Source organism: Syngnathoides biaculeatus, chromosome 3 (assembly GCF_019802595.1).
Source record: "Syngnathoides biaculeatus isolate LvHL_M chromosome 3, ASM1980259v1, whole genome shotgun sequence".
NCBI lineage: Eukaryota > Metazoa > Chordata > Actinopteri > Syngnathiformes > Syngnathidae > Syngnathoides > Syngnathoides biaculeatus.
This window is the reverse complement of record NC_084642.1, coordinates 29,347,048-29,374,792: the sequence shown is the minus strand read 5'-3', so window position 1 is coordinate 29,374,792 and position 27,745 is coordinate 29,347,048. Positions and strand designations below refer to the sequence as shown.

Below are 27,745 nucleotides of genomic sequence, written 5' to 3'. Positions count from 1 at the left end.
GTTTGCTCACGTCCCAAAGGAGGCGGGGGACATTGAATCCGAGTGGATGATGTTCCGCTTCTCCATTGCTGAGGCGACCGACTGGAGCTGTGGCCATAAGGTGCCTGTCGTGGCGGCAACCCACGAACACGTTGGTGGACACCAACAGTGAGGGATGCTGTCAAGCTGAAGAAGGAGTCCTATCGGGTATGTCTTGGCTGTGGGACTCCCGAGGCAGCTGAGAGGTATCGGCTGGCTAAGCGGAATACAGCTTCGGCGGTCACTGAGGCCCGGGCGGGGGAGGAGTTCGGTGAGGCCATGAAGAACAACTTCAGGACGGCTTCGAGGAAACTCTGGTCCACCATCCAGCGTCTCAGGAGGTGGAAGCAGTGCACCGTCAACACTGTGTATAGTGTGGATGGCGCCCGGCTGACCTCAACTCAGGATGTTGTGAGTCGTTGGGCAGAATACTTCAAAGACCTCCTCAATTCCACCAACACGCCTTCCCACGAGGAAGCTGAGTCTGGGTGCTCTTTTATCTTTGGGGTTGAGGTCACCGAGGTGGTTTATAAAGGTTGGTGGCAGGGCCCCGGGGGTGGATGAGATTCGCCCGGAGTTCCTAATGGCTCTGGATGTTGTGGGGCTATCCTGGTTGACATGCCTCTGCAACATCGCATGGAGATCGGAGACAGTGCCTCTGGATTGGCAGACTGAGGTGGTGGTCCCCCTTTTCACGAAGAGTGACCAGAGGGTGTGTTCCAACTATAGGGGGATCACACTATTGGTAAGGCTTGGTAAGGTCTACTCAGTTGTACTGGAGAGGAGGGTCCGTTGGGAAGTCGAGTCTCTGATTCAGGAGGAGCAATGTGGTTTTCGTCCTGGCCATGGAACAGTGGACCAGCTCTACATCATCAGCAGGATCCTCGAGAGTGCATGGGAGTTCACCCAACCAGTCTACATGTGTTTTGTGGACTTGGAGAAGACATTCGACCATGTCCCTTGGGGAGTTCTGTGGGGGGGTCTTCGGGAGTATGGAGTACTGAATCCCCTGATATGAGCTGTTCGGTTCCTGTACGACCGCTGTCAGAGTTTGGTCCGCATGGCTGGCAATAAGTCGGACTCATTTCCAGTGAGAGTTGAACTCTGCCAAGGCTGCCCTTTGTCACCGATTTTGTTCATAGCATTTATGGACAGAATTTATAGGCGCAGCTGAGGCGTAGAGGATGTCCGGTTTGGTGGCCTCAGCATCGCATCTCTGCTCTTTGCAGAGTATGTGGTTCTGTTGGCTTCATCAAGCCGTAATCTCTATCTCTCACTGTAGTGATTCGCAGCCGAGTGTGAACCGGCTGGGCTGAGAATCAGCACCTGAAAATCCAGGACTATGGTCCTCAGTCGGCGTGTGGCGTGCCCTCTCAGGGGTTGTGGATGAGATCCTTCCCCAAGTGGAGGAGTTCAAGTATCTTGGGGTCTTGTTCACAAGTGAAGGAAGAAAGGAGCGGGAGATAGACAGCTGGGTCGGTGCAGCGTCTGCAGTGATGCAGACTTTGTCCGTTGTGGTAAAGAGGGAGCTAAGTCGAAAGGCGAAGCTCTCAATTTACCAGACGGTCTACGTTCCTACCCTCACCTATGGGAATGAGCTGTGAGTCGTGACTGGAAGAACAAGATCCTGGATACAACCGGCCAAAATGAGTTTCCTCCGCAGGGTATCCGGGCTCTCCAGTAGAGGTAGGGTGAGAAGCTCGGTCATCCAGGAGGGGCTCTGTGTCGAGCCGCTACTCCTCCGCATTGAGAGGAGCCAGATGAGGTGGCTGGGGCATCTGATTCGGATGCCTGCTGGACGCCTCCCAGGTGAGGTGTTCTGGGCATGTCCCACCGGAAAGAGACCCCAAGGACGACCCAGGACACGCTGGAGAGACTATGTCACTCGGCTGGCTTTAGAATGCCTCGGGATCCCTCCAGAAGAGCTGGAAGAAGTGACTGGGGAAAGGGAAGTCTGGGTATCCCTGCTGAAGCTACTTACCCCGCGAACCAACCCAGAAAAGCGGGAGATAATGGATGGATGGACAGCCATATACGCCCATTTTGAAAGCCCCGTAACTAGAAATATATCATGTAACGGTATTTTATTGTGGAAGTAACTAGTCCAACTATGGTCAAGAGACAACATAACCACGTTGGTACAATTTTTAGAAATTCCACATCAAGGACAAAATCGTTAGTCATGATTATGCACAAAGCTTTGCTTTCCTACTTTTTTTAATTTACCATTTTTTGGATTTAAAGTGCTGAGGAAAAGTATTTTCTCCCTTCTTGATTTCTCTTTTACTTTGTGTATCATCTATCACACACAAAGGTTTTGAAAACAACAAACATCAAACTAATGCTAATACCACTCAGAGACAACTCAATGACAATTCAATTGTTTAAAGCCCCCCCACTCCCAAAAAAAAATTACAAATCTTTCTGACCCTCTGTAAAAAAAGTAATCTCCCCCTCACTCTAGTAATGGGATGTGCCACACTTGGCAGCATATTGGAGTGTTTTCTAGTACAAACTGCCCATTTAAAGTCACACCACAGCATCTCAATTGGATTTAAATCTGGACTTTGACTTGGCTACTCCAAAAACCTTTTATTATTTTTTTAAGCTTTCAGAGGTGGACTTGCTGATGTGTTTTGGATTGTTGTCCTGTTGCATGATCCAAGAACAATTGAGTTTGAGGGCACAAACTGATGGTCTGATGTTCTTCAGGATTTTCTGGTACAGACCACAATTCATTGTTCCATCAATTACAGCAAATTGTCCTGGTCCTGAGACATCAAAGCTACGCCACCACCATGCTTCACTGTTGGCATAATGCTCTTTTTATTAAATGCTGTGCCATTTTTATGCCAAATGTAATGGGCTGCACACCTTCCAAAAAGTTCAGTTTTTGGCTATTCAGTCAGACAGACAGAATGTTTCTCCAAACGTCTTGCACTCATTAAGACATTTTTTGGCAAATGTGAGATGAGCCTTTATATTCTTACTGACAGCAATTCACCTTTCCCAATTCTGTGGTTAGTCACTGTGACTTTAACAAGAGAAGAGACAATTACTTTTCACATAGGGTCAGAAAGGTTTGGATTTTTTTGTGCCCCAATAAATTGAATTGTCATTTGAAAACTGTATTTTTTATTTCATTGGGTTGTCACTAAGTGATATTAAAATTGATTTGATAATTTTAAACCTTTGCATGTGATAGATACGCAAAAAAAAAAAACAGAAATCAGGAAGGGGCCAAATACCTTTTCATGTCACGGTAACCCCTTGAGCGACTCACACAATTCACTGTATATCTGCTCATTGAGTCTTGATATGCCTCGTATTTTTTTATTTTTTGTTTTTTTGCACAGGCACATTTATTTCGTTATGTCAACCTCCTGCACAGAAGATGTCAACGCTGCCTGTGACTGATATCCCTGATGTTGGTCAAGGTAAGTTTTTCCTTAATTATTTGGCTCAGATTAAAAGAAAAAACAAAACATTATGGTCAAAGTAAGAGATTGTGAATGTAATTCAATATTCTGCATATATTATGATTTTTTTTTTCCTTCTTTGAAAATATTTGTGCAAGATGAACAGGTTCAAAAATAAAAAGTGATTACAAAGTGATTTCTGTGTGCAATATTAACAGGTTAAAATAAAAAGTGATTAAAATGTGAATATTCATAAGAGGTTTGTCCCACTGGTCAGCTGAGAGTAAAGTTTGTGACGCGGCTGCGGAGCTGCAACTGGATTGCATAGTGGAGGAGAGCAATGCCAGCATCACAATGAAGCATGAAAGCTCGCTGTCTCTTGGTGACCTGTCCCAGACAGATAACTTCCCCACCCCATCTCATAATGGCCCTGTTTTCACTGGGATGTGCAGCCCTTTGCCACTGGAACAGAGTGACACCAAGCCTGATGTGGGTGACACATCCACTGGCACAGGTGAAATAAAACTCTTCAACCATCATACAGATTTTATAATGCAGTGAATGGTGTGTCCAGTTTATATTGTATTTTACATTGGTGTGAATTCAGAGACTGCAATACCTATTTTTTTCAGAATTGAATGGCCAACCTGCTTAGTACTGTAAAATGGGGATGGAGAGTTTCTTGTCACCACAAAATTTAATTTATAAAGACTTATCTCGGCATTCTTTTAAAGGTCAGATGACAAAGATGCCTTTTTTTTCTTCATAACTCAAGAACCCCTTTACAAACCATAACTGTCATTTCGCAGTGATTATCTAGCAGATATTCATTAAGTAAATAGATAAATATGAATATAAATATAAATATCAATCCAGTGCTTTCCGGTCTTCAACTCTATCCAGTGATGTGACATCACACGAGCCAAACAGCCTGTTCATTCGACATTGTATAATATTGTTCCATGCAAATGTGCATATGCAATGCAAAAATGAATTTTAACTGACCCCATAACATCTTTGTCATGTGACCTTTACTCATTAGTATATGCGTGCAGCATGGTGAACAACTGGTTAGAGCGTCTGCCTCACAGTTCGGAAGACTGGGGTTCGAATCCCTTCCCAGTCTGTGTGGAGTTTGTATGCTCTCTCCGTACCTGTGTGGGTTTTCACAAGTGTGAATGTGCGTGCGAATGGTTGTTTCTATGTGCCCTGCAATTGGCTGGCAACCAGTTCAGGGTGTACTCTTTCTCCTGCCCAAAGATAGCTGGGATTGGCTCCAGCACTCACGCAACCCTTGTGAGGAAAAACAGCTCAGAAAATTGATCTTGGGGTGCTTTTGATTACTAAAACTTCACAGAGCTTTTACATCTTTATTGTGAATGCAAAGTCTAATACAAAAAAATTAAATCTTCCTCCTGACACTTCCACACAGATGGGCTTCAAGCTTTTGAGTTTAAATATTATGTTAATCCTATAATTTACGGCCATAGCAGTCTCCTCCACCCTGTTCTTTGACACAGTTGATATAGAGCTTGTGCAACTACATCATAAAATCACAAGATTTTTGTTTACGTTGCCATATTCCCGGTCAAACAAAGCATTGTTGCAAGTTAATTCCGTTGAGATGAGACAAAAATATGTCTACGTTTTAGCACGACACCCAGAGTTTTGTCCGATACCGTTAAACATTTAGAAACAAAGGTATATGGAAAAATTAGAGACACTTGGCATAGAGGATCCATATTTAATGCTGAAGTCGATGTTTTCGCCGATAAGAAATTTAACTGTTAATTCCCTGCTGCTTGTTTTGGACAACTGGATATAGACATGCATCTGGTGAGTAAGTTGTCGAGATTTACACAGAAGAGTTTGAAAGCGTATAAAAGGCTGGACGCATACAAATACTTTGTTGAATGGATCTGTTCACAATCAAGAATAAATTCCTCATAGGTGATGGACCCATTCAGATTTTTCAATACAAATACCAATAAATATTTAAATAAATGACCCTTAGTTTTACACAAATTCTTATTGATTAACTATGCCTAGAAAAAAATTTAGGACAGGGAGTCGTCTCCTCCGTACACGGAAGCCTATTGCTGCCACATGTTAACCTCCATAAACCTCTCTGTGACAGACGGTTTATTATTATTTTCTTAAATATGCATTGTTCTCAAATGAGTCAATTTGGGATTATAAATACTTTTTGAGAATTTGAGATTGAGAAGAAGAATTCCTACCTGAAATGAAATGATCGCTAGACAAGTGTGTGTGTTTTGTTGGGCACCATCCATCCCGTTTAATTGCCGAAATCCATCGATCTTTTTAGCTGGTATTCCAAAGAATAATCTATTTGAAGAACTGTCTTGTCTATTGTGACACAACAGTTCTCGGGCAATTAGAAAAATCTGCTCCGGTTCAACGACTCTCGCACTGCTGAGCAGCTAGGTTTGACCGGCAATATGGCCGTGCAAACTGTGACGTCACATGCACTAGCTCTATAGTGTCTAATATAATGTAGTCTTTAGTTTGGTGAGTAAGTAACTGCAACAGGGTCGACTGTGTTCCAATTAGTGTGTTTTGGCATCAGAATTACCTTTATTTGCCAAGGATACCACAAGGAATTTTTCTCCCACAATTGGTGCTGCCCTGGTATGGCATTCAGAACAAAAAACAACAAAGTAACAAATAAGAGAGAGTAAGAACAAGAGACATTCTGTTTATAGGAACTATTCCTTATAAGAGTCACAGATGTGCAAGATACAAAGTCTTCTTCATTTAGAACAGGTAAGAGATAAGTGTGTCAATGCCCCCACATGGTGTTAAAATGCCTTTCCCAGTTCACGGTTCTCATTATAGAATTAATTTAATTTAATTTAGCATTAAGAAAAACTCGAGTATCTTTCTGGAATATTCAATTTCACTGGAAGTACTGTAGATTTTTTTTTTTTTTTTAAATACTACTACATTAAAATGCTTTAACACCTTTTTTTTATACGTGTAGATGGTCAGCCAGTGAAGAGAAAAAAGGGTCCTGCCCCGAAGATGCTAGGAAATGAAGTGTGCAGTGTATGCGGTGACAAGGCTTCTGGATTCCACTATAATGTACTAAGCTGTGAGGGCTGCAAGGGTTTTTTTCGACGTAGTGTCATTAAAAGTGCCCAGTACTCCTGCAAAAACAATGGACGTTGTGAAATGGACATGTACATGCGACGCAAATGCCAGCAGTGCCGCCTGCGCAAGTGTCGTGAGGCAGGCATGTTAGAACAGTGTGAGTATTAACTTGCCAAATCAGCCTGAAATTTCACTGCATTTTGTACATATACTCACAACATGGTCACCAGTTTTGTGAATTACTTAAGAACGTTCTCCTCTCGGGCACACAGGTGTGCTTTCTGAAGAGCAAATTCGTCTAAAGAAGATGAAGAAGCAACAGGATGAGGAAACGGCCCGCTCATCCACAGTGGTCACTCCGACTCCTCCTCAGGAAGTAGTTTTGTTGGATCCACAGCAGCAGGCAATGATTGAGAAGCTGGTGGCCATGCAGAAGCAATGCAACAAGCGATCATTTCTTGATCGACCAAAAGTGACAGTAAGCTCATAACTCTGTATTTTATTGGAATCACGTACCGCTAATTTGTTCACAAGTCCTTTCTTTCCTAAAGCTGTTTTGACATTCCCCATACATGCCTCTGCTTGCAGTCGATTTTAGGGTTAGTCATCGTTTGAATTTGAGTGATTTGGATTCCTCGTTTCACTTACAATTCTCAATTCTGATTCTTTTAGGGGACTGACTGGGTCAAAAAAGGTTGCGTGGTTTAAATAAGGGGTGTCCAAATTTGCACATCCATTATTTTAGCAGCCCACAGCATAGATTAAAATAAACACCCAGGCCACTGCCCGTGTCATATGCCTACATTGTACTTACTTTACTACTGTATATACTTGATATAAAAGGGTAGCAAGGAAGAAGAGGTTTGTCATCTCTCACCTCCTTGTTTTCAACCTTACACACATCATTCAGTAGTGTTACTGGCTACCTCAAAATCCCTTTATTTACTTGTTTTTTTCTAAACTCTACAGTATATATAAAAATAAATATATAGTGTGTGAATTTTTTGGAAGAAAAGGTTTAGACACTCCTCGTTTAAAAGAAAATGTTAACCAGTTATTTGTGGATTAAATCATCTGAAGTACTTTATCAATTTTAATTCCATTTACTTTTTATTATTTTTACCATAGTATTTTTTAACAGGGTTACTTTTAATGCCGGACCGCACACGGCTGTGTATGGAAGTATTCCTCCGTCTTCCCAATCAACCGATACTGCTATTTCTTCATCAGACGAGGATAAATCCGAGAAATCAGCGCTGGGCATAAATGGTGTCCCATGTAATCGAGCCTTTATTGCGGCACGGTACATGTCACATCTGTGCATGTTATGTGACTTGCGAAAATGGCAGCGTCCCTGAAAATTCGTAATTGGTGATAAAAATCTTCTCAAAACACTATTAAATAAGAGAGGATTTAACATCACAATGTCAAAATAGAGTACATATTACATGACCTATTGGATACATTGGTAATGCAAACCAGTGGATTTCCCCTTTAAACAGAACACTGAGACTATCACAAAGCCAGGTGCATTTGACTTGATTACACATAGGTGGATTCTATTCAGTCATCAGTCAACATTGGATCATTCAGAGATCCTCACTGAACTTCTGGTGTGAGTTTGCTGCACTGAAAGTAAAGGGAACGAATAATTTTGCACGCCCCACTTTTCATTTTTTTATTTGTTAAAATTGTTTAAAATATCCAATAAATTTCGTTTCGCTTCATGATTGTGTCCCACTTGTTGTTTATTCTTGACAAAAAAATTGTAATTTCATATCTTTATGTTTGAAGCCTGAAAAGTGGCGAAAGGTTGAAAAGTTCAAGGGGGCCGAATACTTTCACAAGCCACTGTATCTATGCAAGAGACAACATCATGTTATTCGTCTCAGGAAGTCAAGCAGTCTATCACTTTGTCACAGCATGCAGAATCTCTGAGTAACATCCATCCTGAAAGAGGAGTATACGCAATGGCTTTTTTCCTTTTCTTCCTCTTCCTCTTCCTCTCCTCCTCTTATGATGTGATTATGTTGTTTCACGGTGATGTATTTGATTGATGAATGAATCCAAATGTGAGTCTTAAAACACTGACCGTGACAGCATTAAGTAATGGTATGATAACAAACTGTCAAAGCAAAATTATGATTATGCATATCATGGGATGACAAATGTAATGTTAAACAAGCAATAATTTACGCACTTTGAAATTGTTTCTATGACTGAGCATGGTGTGTTTGTGTTTTAAAAAAAATAAAAAACAGCCATGGCCACAGAATCAGGATCTACAGAACCGAGAAGTGCGTCAGCAGCGTTTCGCCCACTTCACTGAGCTGGCGATCATGTCAGTCCAGGAGATTGTGGATTTTGCTAAGCAGCTTCCTGGATTTCTAGAACTCACAAGAGAAGACCAGATTGCTCTGTTGAAGACTTCCACGATAGAAGTTTGTCATGTTTCTATTTTAAATGTTGATATAGCTCAAGTTTTGAAAAAGCTTTTTTGCTCTGGCTGCAAGGCATTTTTTTCTATCACCTTTTCGTGTGACATCCACAATGTACAATTATTTTCTCCTAAAGCAAACGCATATTGTATTTCCGAATGAAAGAAAGACAATTCATGTCACCCGTATCCTTATTGGATAATTCTCCTGCTCACCAATGCTATGAAATCAGTTATTCCCTATTTTTTGACTGCCTGTATGTCCCCATTACAGTATGGTATTAATAATGTTTGTCTTCATCAGATAATGCTGCTGGAGACATCTCGTCGATACAACCCTGCCATTGACAGCATTACATTTCTGAAGGATTTTAGCTATAATAAGGAGGATTTTGCAAAAGCAGGTACTTTTAATAGGTGGTTATGGTAAAATTATTTTGACTCAGTGAATTCTTGTATTGTCTCTGTACTCAGTTTTTCCTCATCATACACAGTTGATAATGTAAGAAGACTGCAAATAGAAAAAGGTTCCGGTGTAACTCAAACTCTTATACTATTAAATGCAAAGTATCCAAAATGAGATTTTGTTACTTTTGACAGGTGCTTCTTGACTGAAATGTTAACGTGTTCTTTGTAAGAAAATTTTAAGTAGTTTTACAAAAACTGTATTTTTTTTTCTTTGTGTCCCTCTGTTCTCCCAAAAGGCCTTCAGTTTGAGTTCATTAATCCCATCTTTGAGTTTTCTAAAGGAATGAATGACTTGCAACTGGATGAGGCTGAATATGCTCTGCTTATTGCCATCAACATATTTTCTGCAGGTTAGATTTAATCCTGACCAAAGATTACAACTCTTAGGAATGTGGTAGTTTATTTAACTCAAAGGAAAATATAATTTAAAATTGTTAATGATTGATGTTTTTATCTGGGAGATAATGTGAATTCTAAATTAATTAAGGAATATCTGACATGTTGTCTTGTGTATGTTAAAGAGATATTCGTTGTGGTTTTTCAAATTTTTTAGATCGGCCAAATGTGCAGGATCATGATCTCGTGGAGAGGCTGCAACAACCATATGTTGATGCTTTGCGGTCTTACATCACGATAAAGAGACCAAATGTAAGTGTCTACTGGTTTATATAACCTCTTGTCTTGTGACCCACACTGTCAACATGACCTTGTTATTGTCATGATGATTAGCACATTGGATCATGACTGCCATAACTTTTGGATGCACTAGATCAAGGGTGCTCAATGCGTCGATCGCGAGGCAGTCTTTGTCGATTGAGGGACGACGTGCCCAAAAAAAAAAAAAAAAAAAAAACGTCACCCAATGTTCCCTCAATTGTGCACTGCTGATGCAGTCTCTTGACAGATATTCTGCGTTGCGTGCAAAAAAAAAATCCAATGCAAATTGAAAGTATAACAGAGCTATTCAGTTTGTGCCATTTTGCAATGTGATTCAGTGAGTGAGGGAGGACTGGTTGTTACATCCAATGGCACAATTCACATACGTACTGTAAAAAATTAAAAGAAGAAGCCACTGGTTTCTCTTAGGCAGCACACGGAACTTTCTCTAACAATGACTGCTGCTCCGCCGCACTCTCTTTTTCTTAGTTTAACTTACACCGGCGGCTCTTAAAGACGTACACTCAAATGTTACAGTACTTATGCAGCCCATCAATGTGTTTTATCATGACAGCGTCCACCACCGCTGCTTTAGTTAGCAACACAGTCTTGGCAACGTAGAGCAAATACGAACTAGACATGCTGCTTATATTTACTTTCAGTATTAATAGAGAAAGTTAAAAACGAAATGCTGTTGTTTTAAGATGCAATGACTGTCGGAGTATGTGAATAATCGAAGAAAAAGTGGTTAAACTGGACGAGATTTTCTCTTTTTCGAGTGGGAAAGGTCTGGTCTCCATTTCTTATATTATCTGTGACCTTTGCTTTGTAATGCTAGTCACTCCTTTACCTTTTATAATATTTTTATTCTTTAGGATAGTTGAAATAGTCAATTTAGCCATGCGATGTTAGCTATCAAGAGCCTTAACAAACATGCACCACATTTCCATACTTAACGTACTTAGATCCACTGTGGTTCACTCACCTTTCTTTTTCCTTCGCTCCTGGTAGCACCACTGTCTGTCTTTGGACCATGGCAAAGAAAATACTGGGAAAAAAGAAACAATACAGGGGGTCCTCGGTCTACGATCAAGATCTGCTCCTACACTAGTGACATAACCCGAATTTCGTCGTAAGTCGTATTTCACCATTAAAGTCAAAATTTACGATGACAGCTGGGATTGGCTCCAACACTCCCACAGCCCTCGTGAGGATAAGCGGCTCAGAAAATGGGTGGGTTTTGGCTCTTCGTATAAAAAGCTAAATTACATTAAAATAAAAAAATAAAAAATACTGTACTAACAATTACTGTGAGAGTTGGATTATGAAGAATGAAGGGAGACTGTGCTTAGCTATTGGTAAGGAAGTTTTTGCAGGTAGCCCTTGCTAGCGGTAAATTCCTCCTCAGGGTCCTTGGCTTCCTGCTTAGAAAATAAGCCGTGCATTTTCCCTTAATGAACCATTGGGCTGATATTAAGGTGACGTTGATTCTGTCTCAGTGCGTGTGTTGGGGTTCCCTCCCAGTGGACAGGAGGATAGCCTCCTTCTCCCTTAGGATGGGGGACGGGTCCTCACTGTTGCACCAAACAGCAGTTCAAAGTACCCACCCTTTTTTGAGTCCTCGGAGGGGATGCTGGATATCATCCCCTACTGGCGACGCAATTGTTCTCTGTGTAATTCACATGGGCTATCACAGTGAGACCTGGTCTGGTGTAATTGGGAAGAACCCGATTGGTGCTTTGTCATTGGACATTGTGCTTGCCATGGATTGACAATAACTAACCATGTTCAGATATGAATATCAACTTGGCAGCAAGACAACTTTGGCCTTAGTTTGATGATCAATTTAATGGTTGTGTCATCAAACTCGCGGTCGCAAGTCTTGGACACTTGGATGAAGAAAGGGACAGAAATGTCAACGAATCTTTGCCTAGTGGTGTGCTGGCTTCAGTGGTGGGGGAAGTTGTTGGTTCGACTTGACAGACCCAAACATTTTGTGGGGTTCTACTGGATGTCTGGGAGCGTTCCCTACCAGATGGAGCTTCAACCCCAACTCCGGCAGCAGGAAAGGTGATGGACATTGATTCCGAGTGGAGCGTGTTCTGGGCCTTAATTGTTGAGGGAGCTGACTTGAGCTGTGGCTGTAAGATGGTCATTACCCGTCCTGGCGGGAACCATTTTGTGGACACCAATGGTAAGGTTTGGCATCAAGCTGAAGAAACAGTTCTATCAGGCATTTTTTGCCTGTAAGACTTTAGAATAAGATCATGGTTACTGGCTAGCCAAGCATAACACAGCTTTGGTCTTTGCTGAGGTAAAAACCAGCCTGAAAAGGGTTTAGTGAGGCCATGACAAATGACTTCTGGATGGCTTTGAGGAAATTCTGGTCCACCAGCGGACATTTCAGGAAGTGGAAGCAATGCACCATTAATGCTGTGTGATGTGGATTGGTGCTATGACCTGCAGAATTCTACTGACACTCCTTATGAGCAGAGTCTGGGGACTCTTAGATGGCCTATCCTATGTCTGGGGTTGAGGATATTGAGGTGGTTAAAAAGCTCATCGGAGGCAGGGGCCTGGGGATGGATGATGTATCTGAGTTCTTAAAGGCTCTGGATGTTGTGGGGCTGTTCTGGTTGCACGCATCTGCAACAGCGCAAGGACATCGAGCACCGTGTCTCTGGATTATCAGACCAGGGTGGTTGTCCCCTTTTTTAAGAGGGCCTGGAGGTTTTTGTTCTGAATATAGGGGGTGATCACCACCTTTATCCTCTGCGATAAGATATATTGGGTGCTTCTGGAGAGGAGGGTCCATCAAAAAGTCAAATCTCAGCTTCAGGATGTTCAGTAGGCGGCTCTGATATCTGCATCAATCTGCTATTTTCAACTCTCGCTAGAGCAGTTCACAGCGGAGCGTGAAGGGGCTGGGATGAAAATGAGCACCTTTAAATAGGAGACCATGGTCCGCAGTCGGAAAAGGGTTGTGCGCCCTCTCTGGGTCGAGGAAGAGATTCTCCCCCAAGTAGAGGAGTTGAAGTATTTCAGAGTCTTGTACATGCGTGTGGATAGATTGAACGAAGCCACTGACGGTGTAGCGTCTGCAGCGTTGTAGACTAGGTATCGGTCTGTTGTGGTAAAGACCGACATGAGCCGAAAAGTAAAGCTCTAGATTTATAGATCAATCAACATTCCTACCCTTTAGTCACAAGCTGTGGTGTGTGACCAAAAGAACAAGATGGTCGATACCAGTGGTCAAAATGAGTTTCCTTCCCAGGGTTTCCAGGCTCTCTCATTGACAGCAGGTGAAAGTTCGGTCATCCAAGAGAGGCTCAATGTTGCTTCTCCTCCACATCATGAGAAACCAGATGAGGTAGCCTGGGTATTTTGTTAGGATGACCCTGGACTCCTCCCTTGGTAAGATGTTCCGGGCAAAACCCAGATCACGTTGGTGAGACTATGTTTCTCTGTTGACCTGTTGAATGGACAGACGGACAGGCGGGCGGACCAGTGACAAAGCTCTACAAATGTCTATAGTTTTCACAATATGCTAGTAACAAACCACTGTAAAAGCACAGGTGAGTAAATTCTGTAAGTAATCTTTTCAATTGTTTTCACAGGATCACTTGATGTTTCCACGCATGCTGATGAAGCTGGTGAGCCTTCGTACATTGAGCAGTGTGCACTCTGAGCAGGTTTTTGCCCTTCGTCTTCAGGACAAGAAGCTTCCCCCACTGCTCTCTGAAATCTGGGATGTCACTGAGTGACAAGACTCCCAATATCACACTCCTTGGCATATTGAATCTTGAGACAGACATTGCTTCAGGCAAGGGCTGTAAACCTGTCTCATCTGGTCATGGACTACTTCCAGCATTGTGCTGTTCGGCTTTTTGTGGGTGCATCTTAATGCTTTTTTTGCTGTCAGACTTTGAACAGGTTTTTTTTTTTCCCCAAAGGGTTCCCCTCCCCCCCTTAGATCTGTTCATCCTTTTTATGGCTGTTGGCATGATTTTGCCAACATGAAATTTCAGCTCATAATTTTGAATTATTTTTCTGATTCAACATGTTAAAAAGCTGAGTGCAGTTCTATTGTTTTAATCTGAATGCTCTTGCTATTGCTTCATGTCATGATTCCAGCTGTGTTTTCAAATTAATTTATTCATTAGTCTTGCCGTAGGTTAATTGAAAATTTGGTTAGGCTTGACCTTACACTGCCGTTTTTTGTCACACTGTACTTTTGCATCAAAGTATGGAAAATTGCTGCATACATTTTGATGAAGTCCAGTACAGAGAACATAGTTGGTGTAGTTGCTCAGGTAAACTAATGTGAAGTAGATGCATCCTTTATTAGATCACTTGAGTGCCCAAAGGGATCCTTTTATCAATACTCATGCACACAAATTATTTATTTTCATAAGATATGTGGAAGTGCACAATATCCACAAGATTGTACATTTAAATACTAACCATTAATAATAGCTATCTCTATTGTAAGAGGGATCAAAGGCTTACAGTGGTCCCCACCCACTGAGCTGTGGACTGGTACCGGGCCGTGAAGAATTTGTTACCAGGCTGGAGAAAAAGAATGACCAATTTATATAATTTCTGTTGTTTTGCAATTCGCTTGTCAGCGTGCTTTATTCTGAAAATTGACTTGCTGTTCTCCACCGCAACAGTTGGGCGTCTGATTTAACATGTCGACACTGCACAAAATGCTTCCATTTCCGGTCTCAGCCAGCTCCAACGCTTCTGTTTCTGGTTCACGCAGGCTGGCTAACAGCGGCAGAGCTCAAAGAACGAAATCATTTCATAAACTAATTCAACTCATTATGTTTGCTGATTTTTTTTTTTAAAGAAACGTTTGCCAATGTAACAACATGATATCAGGCTATATCACAACACTTAACTCTCATGCACCAAGGTGAGACAGTCGTAGGTTTCTGCTCGACACAGGCAGAACTACTTTCACGGAGTTAGAAGTCTACTCATCATTGAGGGGCTGCGGAACTGCATTCTAGTCTGGCTCCCTACACTAACTCCAACACCCTGCATCGTCCCCACAGTGGATAGGCCAGCAACGGTAAGGAAGGAAGCAGAAAGAGAGACAAGCCTGTGTACACACACACACACACACACACACACACACACACGCCTACTCTAAACCAGTCCACACTGCTTAAAAGGTTGGGTTGGTCCCTGATCTAAGGGAACAAGAGTGGAAAAAGTAGATTTTGCATATGTTGGGTTGACGATACTGCTGTCTAAAATTGCTTTATGTGAACCTGTGAATAAATTACAAAAGATAAGTTATAACTACAGTAAAATTAAATAACTACTTTCACGTCAAATATGAGAGGTTTAATTTCTAACAGTGGAACTTAACTCATTTAAGACATTTTTAATTTTATTTCATATACCTGAGGATAAATTGACTGTACAAACACTGTCAAACACCATGGTTCATATTTCAATGTATTTTTACCATTGGGAAGTTTTAGCTGAAGACAACAATCAGAATCTAGTTATGTAAAGCATACAAAGTTTAATGACTAATAAATACTGACTTGCATGCCTGTGGTTCTTATGTAGTAAAAATGAAATTCAGAAAAATAAATGTAAAGACATTTTATCTGTTCATTTTTACATTATCTGCGGGTTTCATATGCTTCCAGACACCCAATCACTTCATAGCATTGTTTAAATTACCAGTCGCTTTTTTCTGATTAATCTCTGTGGATCCACATACACATGGATAAAATTTTTGGTACCCTTCAGGTAATAAGGAAAAAAATGGTCACAGAAATAACTTAAATCTGACAAAAATATTAAAGTTAGTGAAAATTAACCAATGAAAATAAGATTTTTTTTTAGTTTTGGTTCACCAGAATTACTTTAAAACTCATGAAAAAGCAGAGTTAATTTATTTGTATAGCACATTTCATACACAAGGTAACTCAATGTGCTTTGATTAAAAAATTTAAAATGGGGAAAAAAACTATAAAAATGACAAAATATATATTAAAAAAATAAAAGTACAATTAAAAACAGCATACAGTGCGAGAAATATTAAAAGTGGAAATAATCTAAAAAGCATGAGGGAAAAAAAAAAAGTTTTCAACCTGGGATTGAAAACATTCACACTTGGGGCTGACGTCACCCCTGTTGGCAATTTATTGTGCTGCTATGCTATTGTGTGCAGCATAATAAGTAAATGTTCCTTCACCAGGTTTGCCTTGGACTCTGGAGGTTACTTTCAGCTTGTCCCTTTCGGGGTCACCACAGCGTGTCATCTCAGATGAATGCACACATATGTTTGGCACAATTTTTACGCCAGATGCCCTTCCTGACGCAACCCTTCTCAGGGAGTGGAGGCCCCAGTGGGATACGAACCCGCAACCCTTGGTTTACCAAACAAGTGCTCTAACCACTAAGCTACGGGGCCTTGGACTCTGTGCTCCCCTATTTGACCTGAGTCAGTTGATCTCAGAGCTCTACTGGGTTTGTATTCTGTTAGCATTTCTTTCATGTAGCCAGGACCTAAACCATTTAGTAATTTATAGACCAGTAGCAGAACTTTAAAGTCCATTCTAAAGCTTTCTGGAAGCCAGTTCAAGGACTTTAGAATTGGAGTTACAGTATATGTTTTGACCTCTATGTTCTGGTCAGAACCCGAACTAGAGCTGTTTAATGCTTTTTTTGGGTGGGTGGGGGTGGGGGTCTAATGCTTTTTTGGGGGGAGCCCAGTCAGAAGACCACTACAGTCGTCAAGTCTACTTGAGATAAAAGTATGGATGAGTTTTTCCTGGTCTGCTTGAGACATACAAGCCTTCGCTCTAGATATGTTATTCAGATGATAAAAGGCAGTTTTTGAGATTAGCTTGATATGACTACCTTAGATTTGGAGGGTGCCTTCTCCAGACTGTACGTTTCAGCTCCGTCCACACATGTCCTGTTGGATATAGATCAGAACTCATTGGCAACTTCAGAATAGTCCAGTGTTTTATTCTCAACCATTCTGGGGTGCTTTTGCCCCTGTGTTTTGTGTCATTATCTGTTTGCAAGACCCATGAACTGTGAGTTGAGACCAAGCTTTCAGACACAGGACAGCACATGTCTGTCTAGAATACCTTGTAGTCTTTAAGTTTCATCGTAACCAGACACCCTATGCCCAATGAAAAAAAGCAGTCCTAGAACATCACAGAGCCACCATGTTTCACAGGAAGGTCTTTTCTTGGTACGCTTCATTTTTGTAACCAGAAAGATCAGTATCTGTCTCATGTGTGCATAGGACATTCTCCCAGAAGCTTTTGGGTTTTCAAAATGCCTTTAGAAAATTTCCTTCTCGCTTTTAATTGTAATGTCATTTCAACTGTGGTGGAGGTTTTTCTGACTTTGTTCATTACCATTCGTAAAAATCGAATTCCAATGGAGTTGGGACATTGTGTTAAACATAAATAAAAACAGAATACAATCGTATGAAAATCATGTTCAACCTATATGTACTTGAACACAAATATGCAACATTTAATGTTCAAAATGATCAACTTTGTGTTTGGCAAAAAATCATAAATCTAGAATTTTATGCCTGGAACACATTCCAAAAAAGATGGGACAGAGTAATGTTTACCACCGTGTTACATCACATTTTCTTTTAACACCATTCAATAAACGTGAACAAAGGACACTGTTTAAGGTTTGTTGGTGAAATTCTTTCCCATTCTTGCTTGCTGTTCAACAGTCCAGGGTCTCCGTTATCGTGTTTTACGCTTCATAATGCAATATACATTTTTAATGGCAGACAGATCTGGATTACATGCAGGCCAGTCTCGTACGCGCACTCTTACTACAAAGCTACGCGTTTGTGAAACGTGCAGAATGTGGTTTGAAATTGTCTTGCTGAAATAAGCAGGGGTGTCCATGAAAAAGACATTGCCTGGATGGTAGCATATGTTACTCCAAAAGGGTGCCTTCACAGATGTATAAGTTACCCATGGCATTGGCACCAACACACCTTTTAAACATTGCACCCATAACAGTCCAGATGGTTCTTATCCACTTTGGCCCCGGAGCACACGATCTCCACAATTTCCAAAAACAATTTACAATGTGAACTCGTCTGACCAGAGAACACTTGTCCACTTTGGATCAGTTCATCTTACAGATGCTCAGGCCCAGAGAAGCCGGCAGCTTTTCTGGGTGATGTTGATAATCGGCTTTTGGTTTGCAAAGTATAGTTACACTTAGCGATGTAGCGCCGAACTGTATTTACTGACATTTTAATATCTGAAGTGTTCCTGAGCCCCTGTGGTGTTTTACTTTACGCATTGTCCATTTTTGCTGCCCAAGGGCATTCGATGTTGGCTTTCGGCCTTCCTGCTTACATGCAGTGATTTCTCCAGATTCTCTTAATGCTTTGATATTATGGACCGTAGTTGATGAAATCCCTAATTTCCTTGCAATTGTACGTAGAGTAACATCCATCCATTATCTGATCCGCTCATCCTCACAAAGGTCGCCGGAGTCCTGGAGACTATCCCAGCTATCTTGGGCAGGAGGCAGGGTACCCACTGAAGTGGTTGCCACCCAATCGCAGGCCACATAGGAACAACCAACCATTCGCACTCACAATGACAATTAGGGGCAATTTAGAGTGTCCAATTAATGTCGCATGTTTTTGGGATGTCACACGAAATCAGAGTCCCCCGAGAAAACCCACGCAGGCATGGGGAGAACATGCAAAACCCACATAGGTGGGGCCAGGATTTGAACCAAGGTCATCACAAATGAGGCAGACACTGTAACCAATTGTGCCACTGAGCCGCCCCATTGTGGAATATTATCCTTAAAATGTTCGACTATTTTCCCTAACACTTGTTCACAAAGAGGTGAACATCGCCCCAGCTTTGCTTGTCAATGAATGTTTTTTTTACCCAATCATGGCACCCACCTGTTCTCAATTAGCCTGCTCACCCGTGGGATGGTCCAAGCTGGTGATGAGCATTTCTCAACTTTCTCAATCTTATTGGCACTCATCCCAGCTTTTTTGAAACGGTTTGCAGGCATAAAATTCAAAGTTAATGATTATTTGCTAAAATCTATTAATAATGTTGATCAGTTTGAACATTAAATATTTTTTATGTATTCAATTAAGTATATGTTGAACCTGATTTTCAAATCACTGTATTCTGCTTTTATTTACCACAACATCCCCACTTCATTGGAATTGGGTTTGTATTATTCGTCTCTTCAATTTTTCATCAGTTTTCTTCCTGTGACCACATCCAAAGAGGTTGGCTACAGTCTAGTCGCAGGGGTGGCCAACATCCAGCTCTCGAGCTGCATTCGATTCTTTGCCGCCTTTCATGCTGCTCTCTTGAAGGCACAAAAGCATATCAAAGTTCTGGTTATGTGCGTATGCGCATGCGCTTTGCTTGACTTCAATACAGTAGGTGCAAGCGAGTGTTGCCTCTGTTTATTACGGTATTTGTGCGCACTCTTTGCTTGAGTTTATGACGGTTGTTACGAGTATTGTGACAAGCTCAGTTTGTGTGTGCATCGATGGATAAGTGAGACGGAACGCCGCAGTGTGTACAGTGGAAGAGTACAAAGAGAAAAGCGTGATGGCCACTGGGGAAGAGTGCCTTTATTGTTCCCGCCATCCAGCTCAGGGTGGTCAGGACGATTTTACCAGAGTGGGAAAGCTCATATTTTTTTGGTTGAGCCCAACAGCCATCATTCTTCACTTTAGCTCACTCCATACTAACATCGACCTGGTATTTCCAAAATAGACTGAACTTTGCAGTCACAAGTTAGTCACTTTGAAAAATAAATTAGACAGAAAAGCAGATGCAATTTTATTTATTTAAATGAAGCATCCAGAGACAAGTGCTTGCATCATTTCAAGTGGCTTGAAACATTAGAAAGGCCAAAAAGCCATGCATTGGAAGGTAATTTATTAAAAAAATGCCTCGGTGATGTTGCAGAAATCTCGTGTCCTGATATAATAACAATAATAATCTTAAAGTGTATCAGGTATCAGACCTTCAACTGTCGCGCCACGATGTTGAACAGTGACTATCGGACATTAGCATAGCTACTTATTCACATTTGGACTCATACCTCCAATCTTGAGTATTTTAGTGTTGCATTCGATGGTTGCCATAGAAGACTTGGTTGAACTGGTGGTTTGTCTTTGTGAAAGAGGACACAATTTTATTTTTTTTTTAATTACTGGCCTGTGGTGTTTTGGTACTGCGTAGGAGTCTCTTTCCTATCTTATCATATTTACAATAAATCTGGCAGAGCAAAGGTATGTGTGGGAGGAGGGAATGATATTCATGTATATGATAGGGTTCTTTGGCTCTTTCATGTGTATGATGGGGCTCTTTGCCATAACAGTAAAAATATGCGGCTGCCCGCGCCAAAGTCAGGTGAGGGTACCACTACACCATCACTGACTGCAGTAAATATTCATCACCCTCTAAATAGGTTGACTGACTAATTAGAAACCTGTGATGCTAATTAGAGGACAAAGCTTGTTTGAAAATGCCACTGTCAAATTCTGTTCAATCTTTTGGAGGGGTATAATTCTCATTCAATTTTTAGATGACTTCTTAGATTCAAGTTATGTGACCACTGTGGGGTTTTCTTTAATTAACAGAGCATCAACAATTTTATTCACATTTCTTGTAACTTTATTTTGTGAGATTACTTTTGGAACTTTCAGTTACAGTTCCTGTTGATTGCTTATGGATTGAACATTGGAGTAATTGGAAACAGAACAAAACCAAAACTGATTTTTCCGCATTTTTCACAACATTGCAACACTTGTTGTAAAAGAGGTGGAACTGTTTTCCTCAATTCAGGCAGGTCTGCTTTCGCTTGATGATTAAGCCTCTTGTTTTTTTTTTTAAATAAATGATCTCCCAGATGGTCAAAATGTGTTTATACTGTTTTTTCATAGCAGATATTTTTGCTTATTGTATGGAAAGCATAGATATTTCAAATAAATAATGAATGGCTATGTTTGTTTGGTGCACTGGCAGGCAGGCATAGTAATTTTGGTAGTTTCACTTTAAGTAGCTCAGTAAAATGTACCATTTACAAAAATGCATTTCACATTTGAACTCAGAAAAAGCTCTTAATTTGTATTCGTTCAATACAGAGGGGAGGAATGTTTGAGTTACAAACCTTAACAAAAGATTGAGGAAAAGTAATCACTGTTCCTATAACCTCTCCTAGGTTGTATTTGACTATCTAAATGCTGCTTGAATAATCAAATGGTTGATTTAAGCTGGTGATAACGATTGACATATTCCTGATGTCTGTCATTTTCAAGCAGCCGACAAGCCAGTCTGGGTGGTTTATTCTATATCAAACAATTGTGCACAATCGGTTTGCTAACGTACAAACTCTTCGTAGTAACTTGCGCTGTTTAAAGATGTTATCTCTAAACTTATAGTTCTTGTCACAAGCCATCGATGCGGGGGAGGACCCAAATGCAGGACTCTGAGGCAAAGGCATAATGTCCAGTGGGTTTTATTTCAGAAGCAGTCTCCCCACCCGGTGACCCGGTGCAAACTCAATGAATTGGCAAATGCCTGTGATAAAAACAGCAACATAAATTCATGGTCAATTAACGTGCTGAATGCACAACAGTTGTCACAAGTGCCAGAGGTGGCACCACCCAGAGCGGTGACCAGGCCACGCATCGACTGGTAGTGCTCCAGCCCTGCTCACGACAGTTCTTCTCTCTTCAAATGGTGTGGTTGTAAAGATAATTGACATATACTGTACAATTATATTTTAGTACATGTAACACCTGAGAATCGTTTGTTTTGTATGTACAGGAAATTAAAGCTGTTGTATGAATTAGCTTGGAACTGGGATCACATTTGTGGGTAGAAATCACACAGTTCAAATTGAAGTACGTACACCGTTGTGCTTTTATTATTCTGAAACTTTGTCAGGGTTCTGAATCAATCACAACTGGACTGTTCTGGTTGTGATCAATTTATTGTGAAACATTCGTTTCCATTTCTACTTCTACATCCGACACATCAAGGTCCCGCCCACCAAACCGCCTCTTGCCCACACAGCAATGTTGTCTGCCTCGCAGGATCAATTTGAAGTCAGCATGACATTGGCCAGAACAAGGGCATTAGTCATACATCATACATAATTCCAGGCACAGCAGCATCTTCCATCCATCCATTTTCTTTTGCCGCTTATCCTCACAATGGTCACAGGGCGTGCTGGAACCTATCCCAGCTGTCAATGAGCAGGAGGCGAGGTACACCTTGAACTGGTTGCCAGCCAATCGCAGGGCACATAACGAGACAAAACAGCCGCTCTCACAATCACACCGCAGGGTAATTTAGAGTGTCCAATTAATGTTGCATGTTTTTGGGATGTGGGACGAAACCCCAGGGCCTGGAGTAAGCCCACACAGGCACGAGGAGAACATGCAAACTCCACACAGGCGGGTCCGGGATGGAACGCCGGACATCAGAACTGTGAGGCCAACGCTTTCCAGATTCCTCACCGTGGTGCCCAGCAGCATCTTACTTGTATGAAGTATTCAGCGTTAGGGCTGTGGGGATACAACTTAGTCAGGACAAATTCTGTTTTAACTGATATCTTGATTGAAAAGGTCTGATGGTGATCAAGCTTGGGTGTAAACTTTAAAATTAATGAAAAATTGTGATTTGGACAAAGGAAGGTAATTACTTTTTCATACAGGGCCAGATAACTGATTCATTTTTTTTCAATTTGCTTGATAAATGAAATCACCAATACACAACAGCATTTTAAATTCATTTGGATTATATTTGTCCATTTACATTTGTTTGATGATCCTAAAGTAGGGGAAAACATGTGGAAATAAAAAAAAAAACACTGTATGATACTATGATGAGGCAAGAAAACATTGTTTCAAGGTTATAATGGCCCTTTGAGAGAAACCGTACCAAGAATGTGTCCCACGGCAAAAAAAGGAGTTTGACATCCCTGCCATTTTATTTTCAGATATTTTTCCATTTTATTTAAGCGATTATTTGTATGTGGATTTGGCCCTGAATCCTACTTCTGGTGGACAGCTCCGCATCCCACCTCTAGCATTCATTTCCAGAGCCTCTCACAGGACCCAGAACACTTGAAAAATATTTGATTGTAATTCCATGGCACACACACAGTGTAAATGAACTAAACACACAGGCAAGAATTAGTACAGTTGCACTGTTCTAAATACTTGCCTAACGCTTGAGGCAGTACAAAAATATGAACTGTGTGTGCCATCTGCACCTTTCTGGATAGAAAGTACAAATATGCACGTCGTAGAAATAGACTTAGTCCACTCTTCTAAACCGTCACCACACAATACATGCATTCGTTTACACATAAAATAACCTATACAAAATGAAAACTAGCGAGTGAGATTTTCATTGATCGCAAAATTGAGCTCGACCAATGTTACCCTTCCACGCCAGATGTTGTATAGGTCTCATCATGACACATTTGTGACGTTTTCAAAGATTTTGTACAATTTTGGCATGATTACAATTGTGAAGTTTATCGCTTTTAATGGATTATGTCAGCTGCGTGTCCTATGAACTTCCACAATCCACTCACATCGGATTGATATATTATTTATACCCACGTGAAAAAGACATGGGTCGTATGAGAAAGTCAGAACTGTGCATTGTTAGAAGAAATAACCTGATGAATGTCACTTTGGCCGAAAAATTATGAATTAACCTGCAGTATGAACACAGCCCCAGACCATTAACAGATGGGAATCTAAAACATCCCCTCAGATCTGTGGATGGAATTGGGGCACATACAGTTGAAGCCAGACGTTTACATACACTGTGCAAAAAAAAACCATTTTATTTTTTATCTCACTGTATGAAGTCAAATTAGGGGTAAACCTCTCCTGTTTCATGTCAGTAAGGGTCACCAAAATTATTTCATTTTGTGAAATGCTACAATAATGAGAGCGGGAATTTCTCAAAAGAGAATTTTACATTGTTTTATTCGAGCCTAAAAAGTTACATACACGAAAGTAGTATGTCCTTAAAGAACATAGAGAGGTCCAGATGATGAGGTCATAGCTTTAAAATCTTCTGATGGGTTAACTGATGACGTGATTTAATTGACGGCACACCTGGTGATGTACCGTATTTAAGGCCACACCTCAGACAATTTGCTTCTTTATTTGAAATCCTGGGAAAGACAAAGGAATCAGCCAGGAAATCAGAGAAAGAATCGTAATGCTCCACAAGTCTGGCTCATCCTTGGGTACAATTTCCAGACACTTCAAGGTGCCATGTTTAAATGTTCAAACAATCATATAAAAGTATAAACATGGGAATGCCCAGCCGTCAAACGGTCCGGAAGGAGACGGGCTCTATGTCCCTGAAATGAATCTGTTTTGGTCAGAAATGTGTGAATCAACCCCAGAACAAAAGCTAAAGACCTTGTGAAGATACTTGATGGAGCTGGTAAGAATGTATCGTTATCCACCGTAAAACAAATCCTGAATCAACATGGGTTGAAAGGCCACTCACCGAGAATGAATGTTTCCCAAAAGGTAAGACATTTGAGATGACTACAACCCTTCCTAGAGCTGACCGTCTAGCCAAACTGAGCAATCGGAGAAGAGCTTTGGTCAGAGACGTAACGAAAAACCTAAAGATCATTGTGGCTGAGCTCCAGAGATGTTCTAGAAAGTTAACCATCACTGCAGCCCTCCAACAGTCAGCGCTTGATGGGAGAGTGGCTCAACGGAAGCCTCTCCTCGGTACAAGAAATGAAAGGCCACATGGAATTTGCTCAAAAAAAACGAAAAAGGATTCCCATGATGGTGAGAAATACAGTAGTATACAAAATAATAGCACTCCAATGTGACTAACCAGATTAATCCATGTTTTCAGTCAATATGGGGTACTGCATGTACATCCATCCATCCATTATCTCCCGCTTTTCCGGGTCGGGTCGGGGGAGAAGGAGCTTCAGCAGGGATACCCAGACTTCCCTTTCCCCAGCCACTTTCAGCTCTTCCACAACAGGCACCGGCCACAGCTCCGGTTGGCCCCCTCAGCAATGGAGGCGCGAAACATTCTCCACTCGGATTCAATGTCCCCCGCCTCTCTGGGATGTGAGCAAAGTTCTTTCGGAGGTGGGAGTTGAATTTCATTCTGACAGGGGAATCTGCCAGTCGTTCCCAGCAGACCCTCACAATACATTTGGGCCTGCCACGTCAGACTGGCATGTTCCCACACCATCGGAGCCAACTCACCACCAGGTGGTGATCAGTTGACAGCTCCGCCCCTCTCTTTACCCGAGTGTCCAAGACATCCGGTCGCAAATCCGATGACACGACCACAAAATCGATCATCGAACTGGGACCGAGGCTTTCCTGGTGCCTTGTAAACAATGTCAACACCCTTATGCCTGAACATTGTGTTTGTTATGGACAATCCGTGATGAGCACATAAGTCCAAAAACAGATCACCGCTTGAGTTCTGATAGGGGAAGTTCTTCCCAATCATGCCCTTCCAGGTCTCACTGTCATTGCACACGTGGGCATTGAAGTCCCACAGTAGAATGATGGAGTCTCCAGAGGGGCCGCTCTCCAGCAATCCCTCTCAGGACTCCAAAAGGGGTGTGTACTCTGCACTGCTGTTTGGTGCATAAGCACAAACAACAGTCAGGACCCATCCCCCTTACCTGCAGGCGGAGGGAGGCTACCCTCGCATCCACCGGGTTAAACGCCAACGTACAGGGCCCGAGCCAGGGGGAAATAAGTATACCCGCTCCTGCTCGGCGTCTCTTCCCATAGGCAACTCCAGAGTGGAACAGAGTCCAAGCCCTCTCAAGAGAAGTGGTGACAAGAGACCAAGTGGTGCGTAGAGGCGAGTCCGACTATATCTAGTCTGAACTTCTCAACCTCACGCACTAACTCGGGCTCCTTCCTTGCCAAAGAGGTGACATTCCATGTCCCTAGAGCTAGTTTCTGTAGCCGGGGATTGGATTGCCAAGGTCCCTGCCTTTGGCCACCGCCCAGCTCACATTGCCTAAGGCCACTCTCATAGGTCGTGAGCCCATGGGAAAGGGGACCCATGTTACCCTTTCGGGCTGTGCCCTGCTGAGCCCCATGGGTGCAGGCCCGGCCACCAGGCGCTCGCCTTCGAGCCCCACCTCCAGGTGTGGCTCCAGAGGGGGGCCCCGGTGACCCACGTCCGGGCAAAGGAAACCAAGATCCAATTTTTGTAGTCATCATAGGGGTTTTGGAGTCGTACATTGTCTGGTCCCTCACCTAGGACCTGTTTGCCATGGGTGACCCTACCAGGGGCACGAAGCCCCAGAAGACTTAGCTCCTAGGATCATCGTTCACACAAACCCCTCCACCACGATAAGGTGATGGCTCAAGGAGGGGTACTGTGTGTACATAATAATAATAAAATAATAACTGAAAGAAAATGACTTTAGCAAATAGCTGCAACATAAAATGAAACTTTTAAGTAGGTCTGCATATTTTCGTACCTACTGTGTGTGGCTGGCGACCAGTTTTTGGTATACTCCGCCTCTTACCAAGAGATAGCTGTAATTGGCTCCAGCATGCCTCCGAGACCTGAATGAGGGTAAGGGTATGGAAAATTGATAAATGGCTGGGGTTTTGAGTTTTTCATTTCCTGGTGTGAGCTACTCTCTTGTGGTTAAGGGAGAGTCAAATAAGCTTGATTAAAAACAAATAGCTAAATTAATCCCCTCTTTTTGGACTGATGTAAATGTTCAGTGGCGGGCCATATGTAGCCCATAGGCCATCCTTGCACCCCGTTAAACGGTGCACTACTACCGTCAATTGTGGTGATCAGCTAATGTTAGTAAAGTTAAAAACTAGAGAAAAAAATGTTGCTCTTGCAATAAAACAGTTTGTAACGCTGGAGTCGCCTTGGGGCTTGTGTTGCTTTCATGCAAATGTCTGTAATTGCAATTCACAGAGGCGTCAACATTATACATAATGAGGTTAATTTAGCTTTACACAAATGATTTAATGAAAGTCTCAAAGTGTCTGAATCATTCAGTTGTAGATTGCAAAATATTCAGACGTCTGAACATTTTCCATGCTATAAGGCTTATATCAATTGGTAACTTGCACATCAGGCGTGGTGCTTCTACGTTGGCTGTCAGAGCAGTATATTTTATGACTGTAAAATCCTGGTTCCGCGAGGCTTACTGTAGCTTGCGTTCAAAAACGTCGAGCTCGCAGCACGCGGAGTGCAGAACTCCCAACTCTTGCTCTCAGATGCGGATGAAGAAGAGGAGGATGTGAAGGCGGCTTGAAGCTGACCTTACAGGTGAACGTACATTTCGCATCCATTTAACTATGCCGCCTACGTATGGCTCGAAGAAGCATTTCAGCGTTTCAGACGACGCCTGTTAAATGGCACGCCGCATTGAGAGAGGCCGAGGACGAATTAGACGCCACTGCTGCTCCGTGTGTGCCTGAGAAGGGCATCTACTCCGCAGGCCGACCGTCACCACAGCTGGTTGGTTAGCCGCTAGCCGGCTATCGTAAGCGGGTAAGGATCCGACGTTGTCAACAACCGACTTCTGCGCTTTATATTGTTAA

The 27,745-nt window shown here is 42.0% G+C and overlaps 2 protein-coding genes and 1 long non-coding RNA gene across 17 annotated transcripts in view; 2 read left to right on the top strand and 1 right to left on the bottom strand.

Moving 5' to 3' along the window:
* Window positions 1–14,937, top strand: part of nr1h3 (nuclear receptor subfamily 1, group H, member 3) — a 32,866-nt gene extending 17,929 nt beyond the window's left edge. For 2 of the 4 annotated variants that reach the window (XM_061815211.1, XM_061815210.1), the window contains exons 3-11: window positions 3,375–3,455; window positions 3,715–3,951; window positions 6,442–6,708; window positions 6,824–7,029; window positions 8,813–8,992; window positions 9,293–9,392; window positions 9,693–9,806; window positions 10,010–10,104; window positions 13,731–14,937. In XM_061815211.1, the coding sequence (XP_061671195.1) occupies window positions 3,413–3,455; window positions 3,715–3,951; window positions 6,442–6,708; window positions 6,824–7,029; window positions 8,813–8,992; window positions 9,293–9,392; window positions 9,693–9,806; window positions 10,010–10,104; window positions 13,731–13,877 (1,389 nt within the window). In that variant the 5' untranslated portion in view covers window positions 3,375–3,412 and the 3' untranslated portion in view covers window positions 13,878–14,937. Of the gene's footprint in view, window positions 1–3,374; window positions 3,456–3,714; window positions 3,952–6,441; window positions 6,709–6,823; window positions 7,030–8,812; window positions 8,993–9,292; window positions 9,393–9,692; window positions 9,807–10,009; window positions 10,105–11,124; window positions 11,347–13,730 lie in introns of all 4 variants that reach the window. The other 2 variants (XR_009794311.1, XM_061815212.1) reach the window with 2 other exon arrangements.
* Window positions 14,938–21,432: 6,495 nt separating this feature from the next.
* LOC133498420 (uncharacterized) lies at window positions 21,433–27,487 on the bottom strand. The gene is made up of 3 exons (XR_009794310.1): window positions 27,350–27,487; window positions 26,656–26,743; window positions 21,433–22,702 (listed from the first exon to the last, which is right to left on the bottom strand). It is a non-coding gene; the product is annotated as an uncharacterized LOC133498420 (long non-coding RNA).
* The window catches only part of madd (MAP-kinase activating death domain), an 88,739-nt gene continuing 87,802 nt past the window's right edge, over window positions 26,809–27,745 (top strand). For 5 of the 12 annotated variants that reach the window (XM_061815201.1, XM_061815197.1, XM_061815200.1 and 2 more), the window contains exon 1: window positions 26,812–27,695. The gene's annotated coding sequence lies outside the window, so the exon portion shown is untranslated. Of the gene's footprint in view, window positions 27,696–27,745 lie in introns of all 12 variants that reach the window. The other 7 variants (XM_061815206.1, XM_061815207.1, XM_061815202.1 and 4 more) reach the window with 5 other exon arrangements.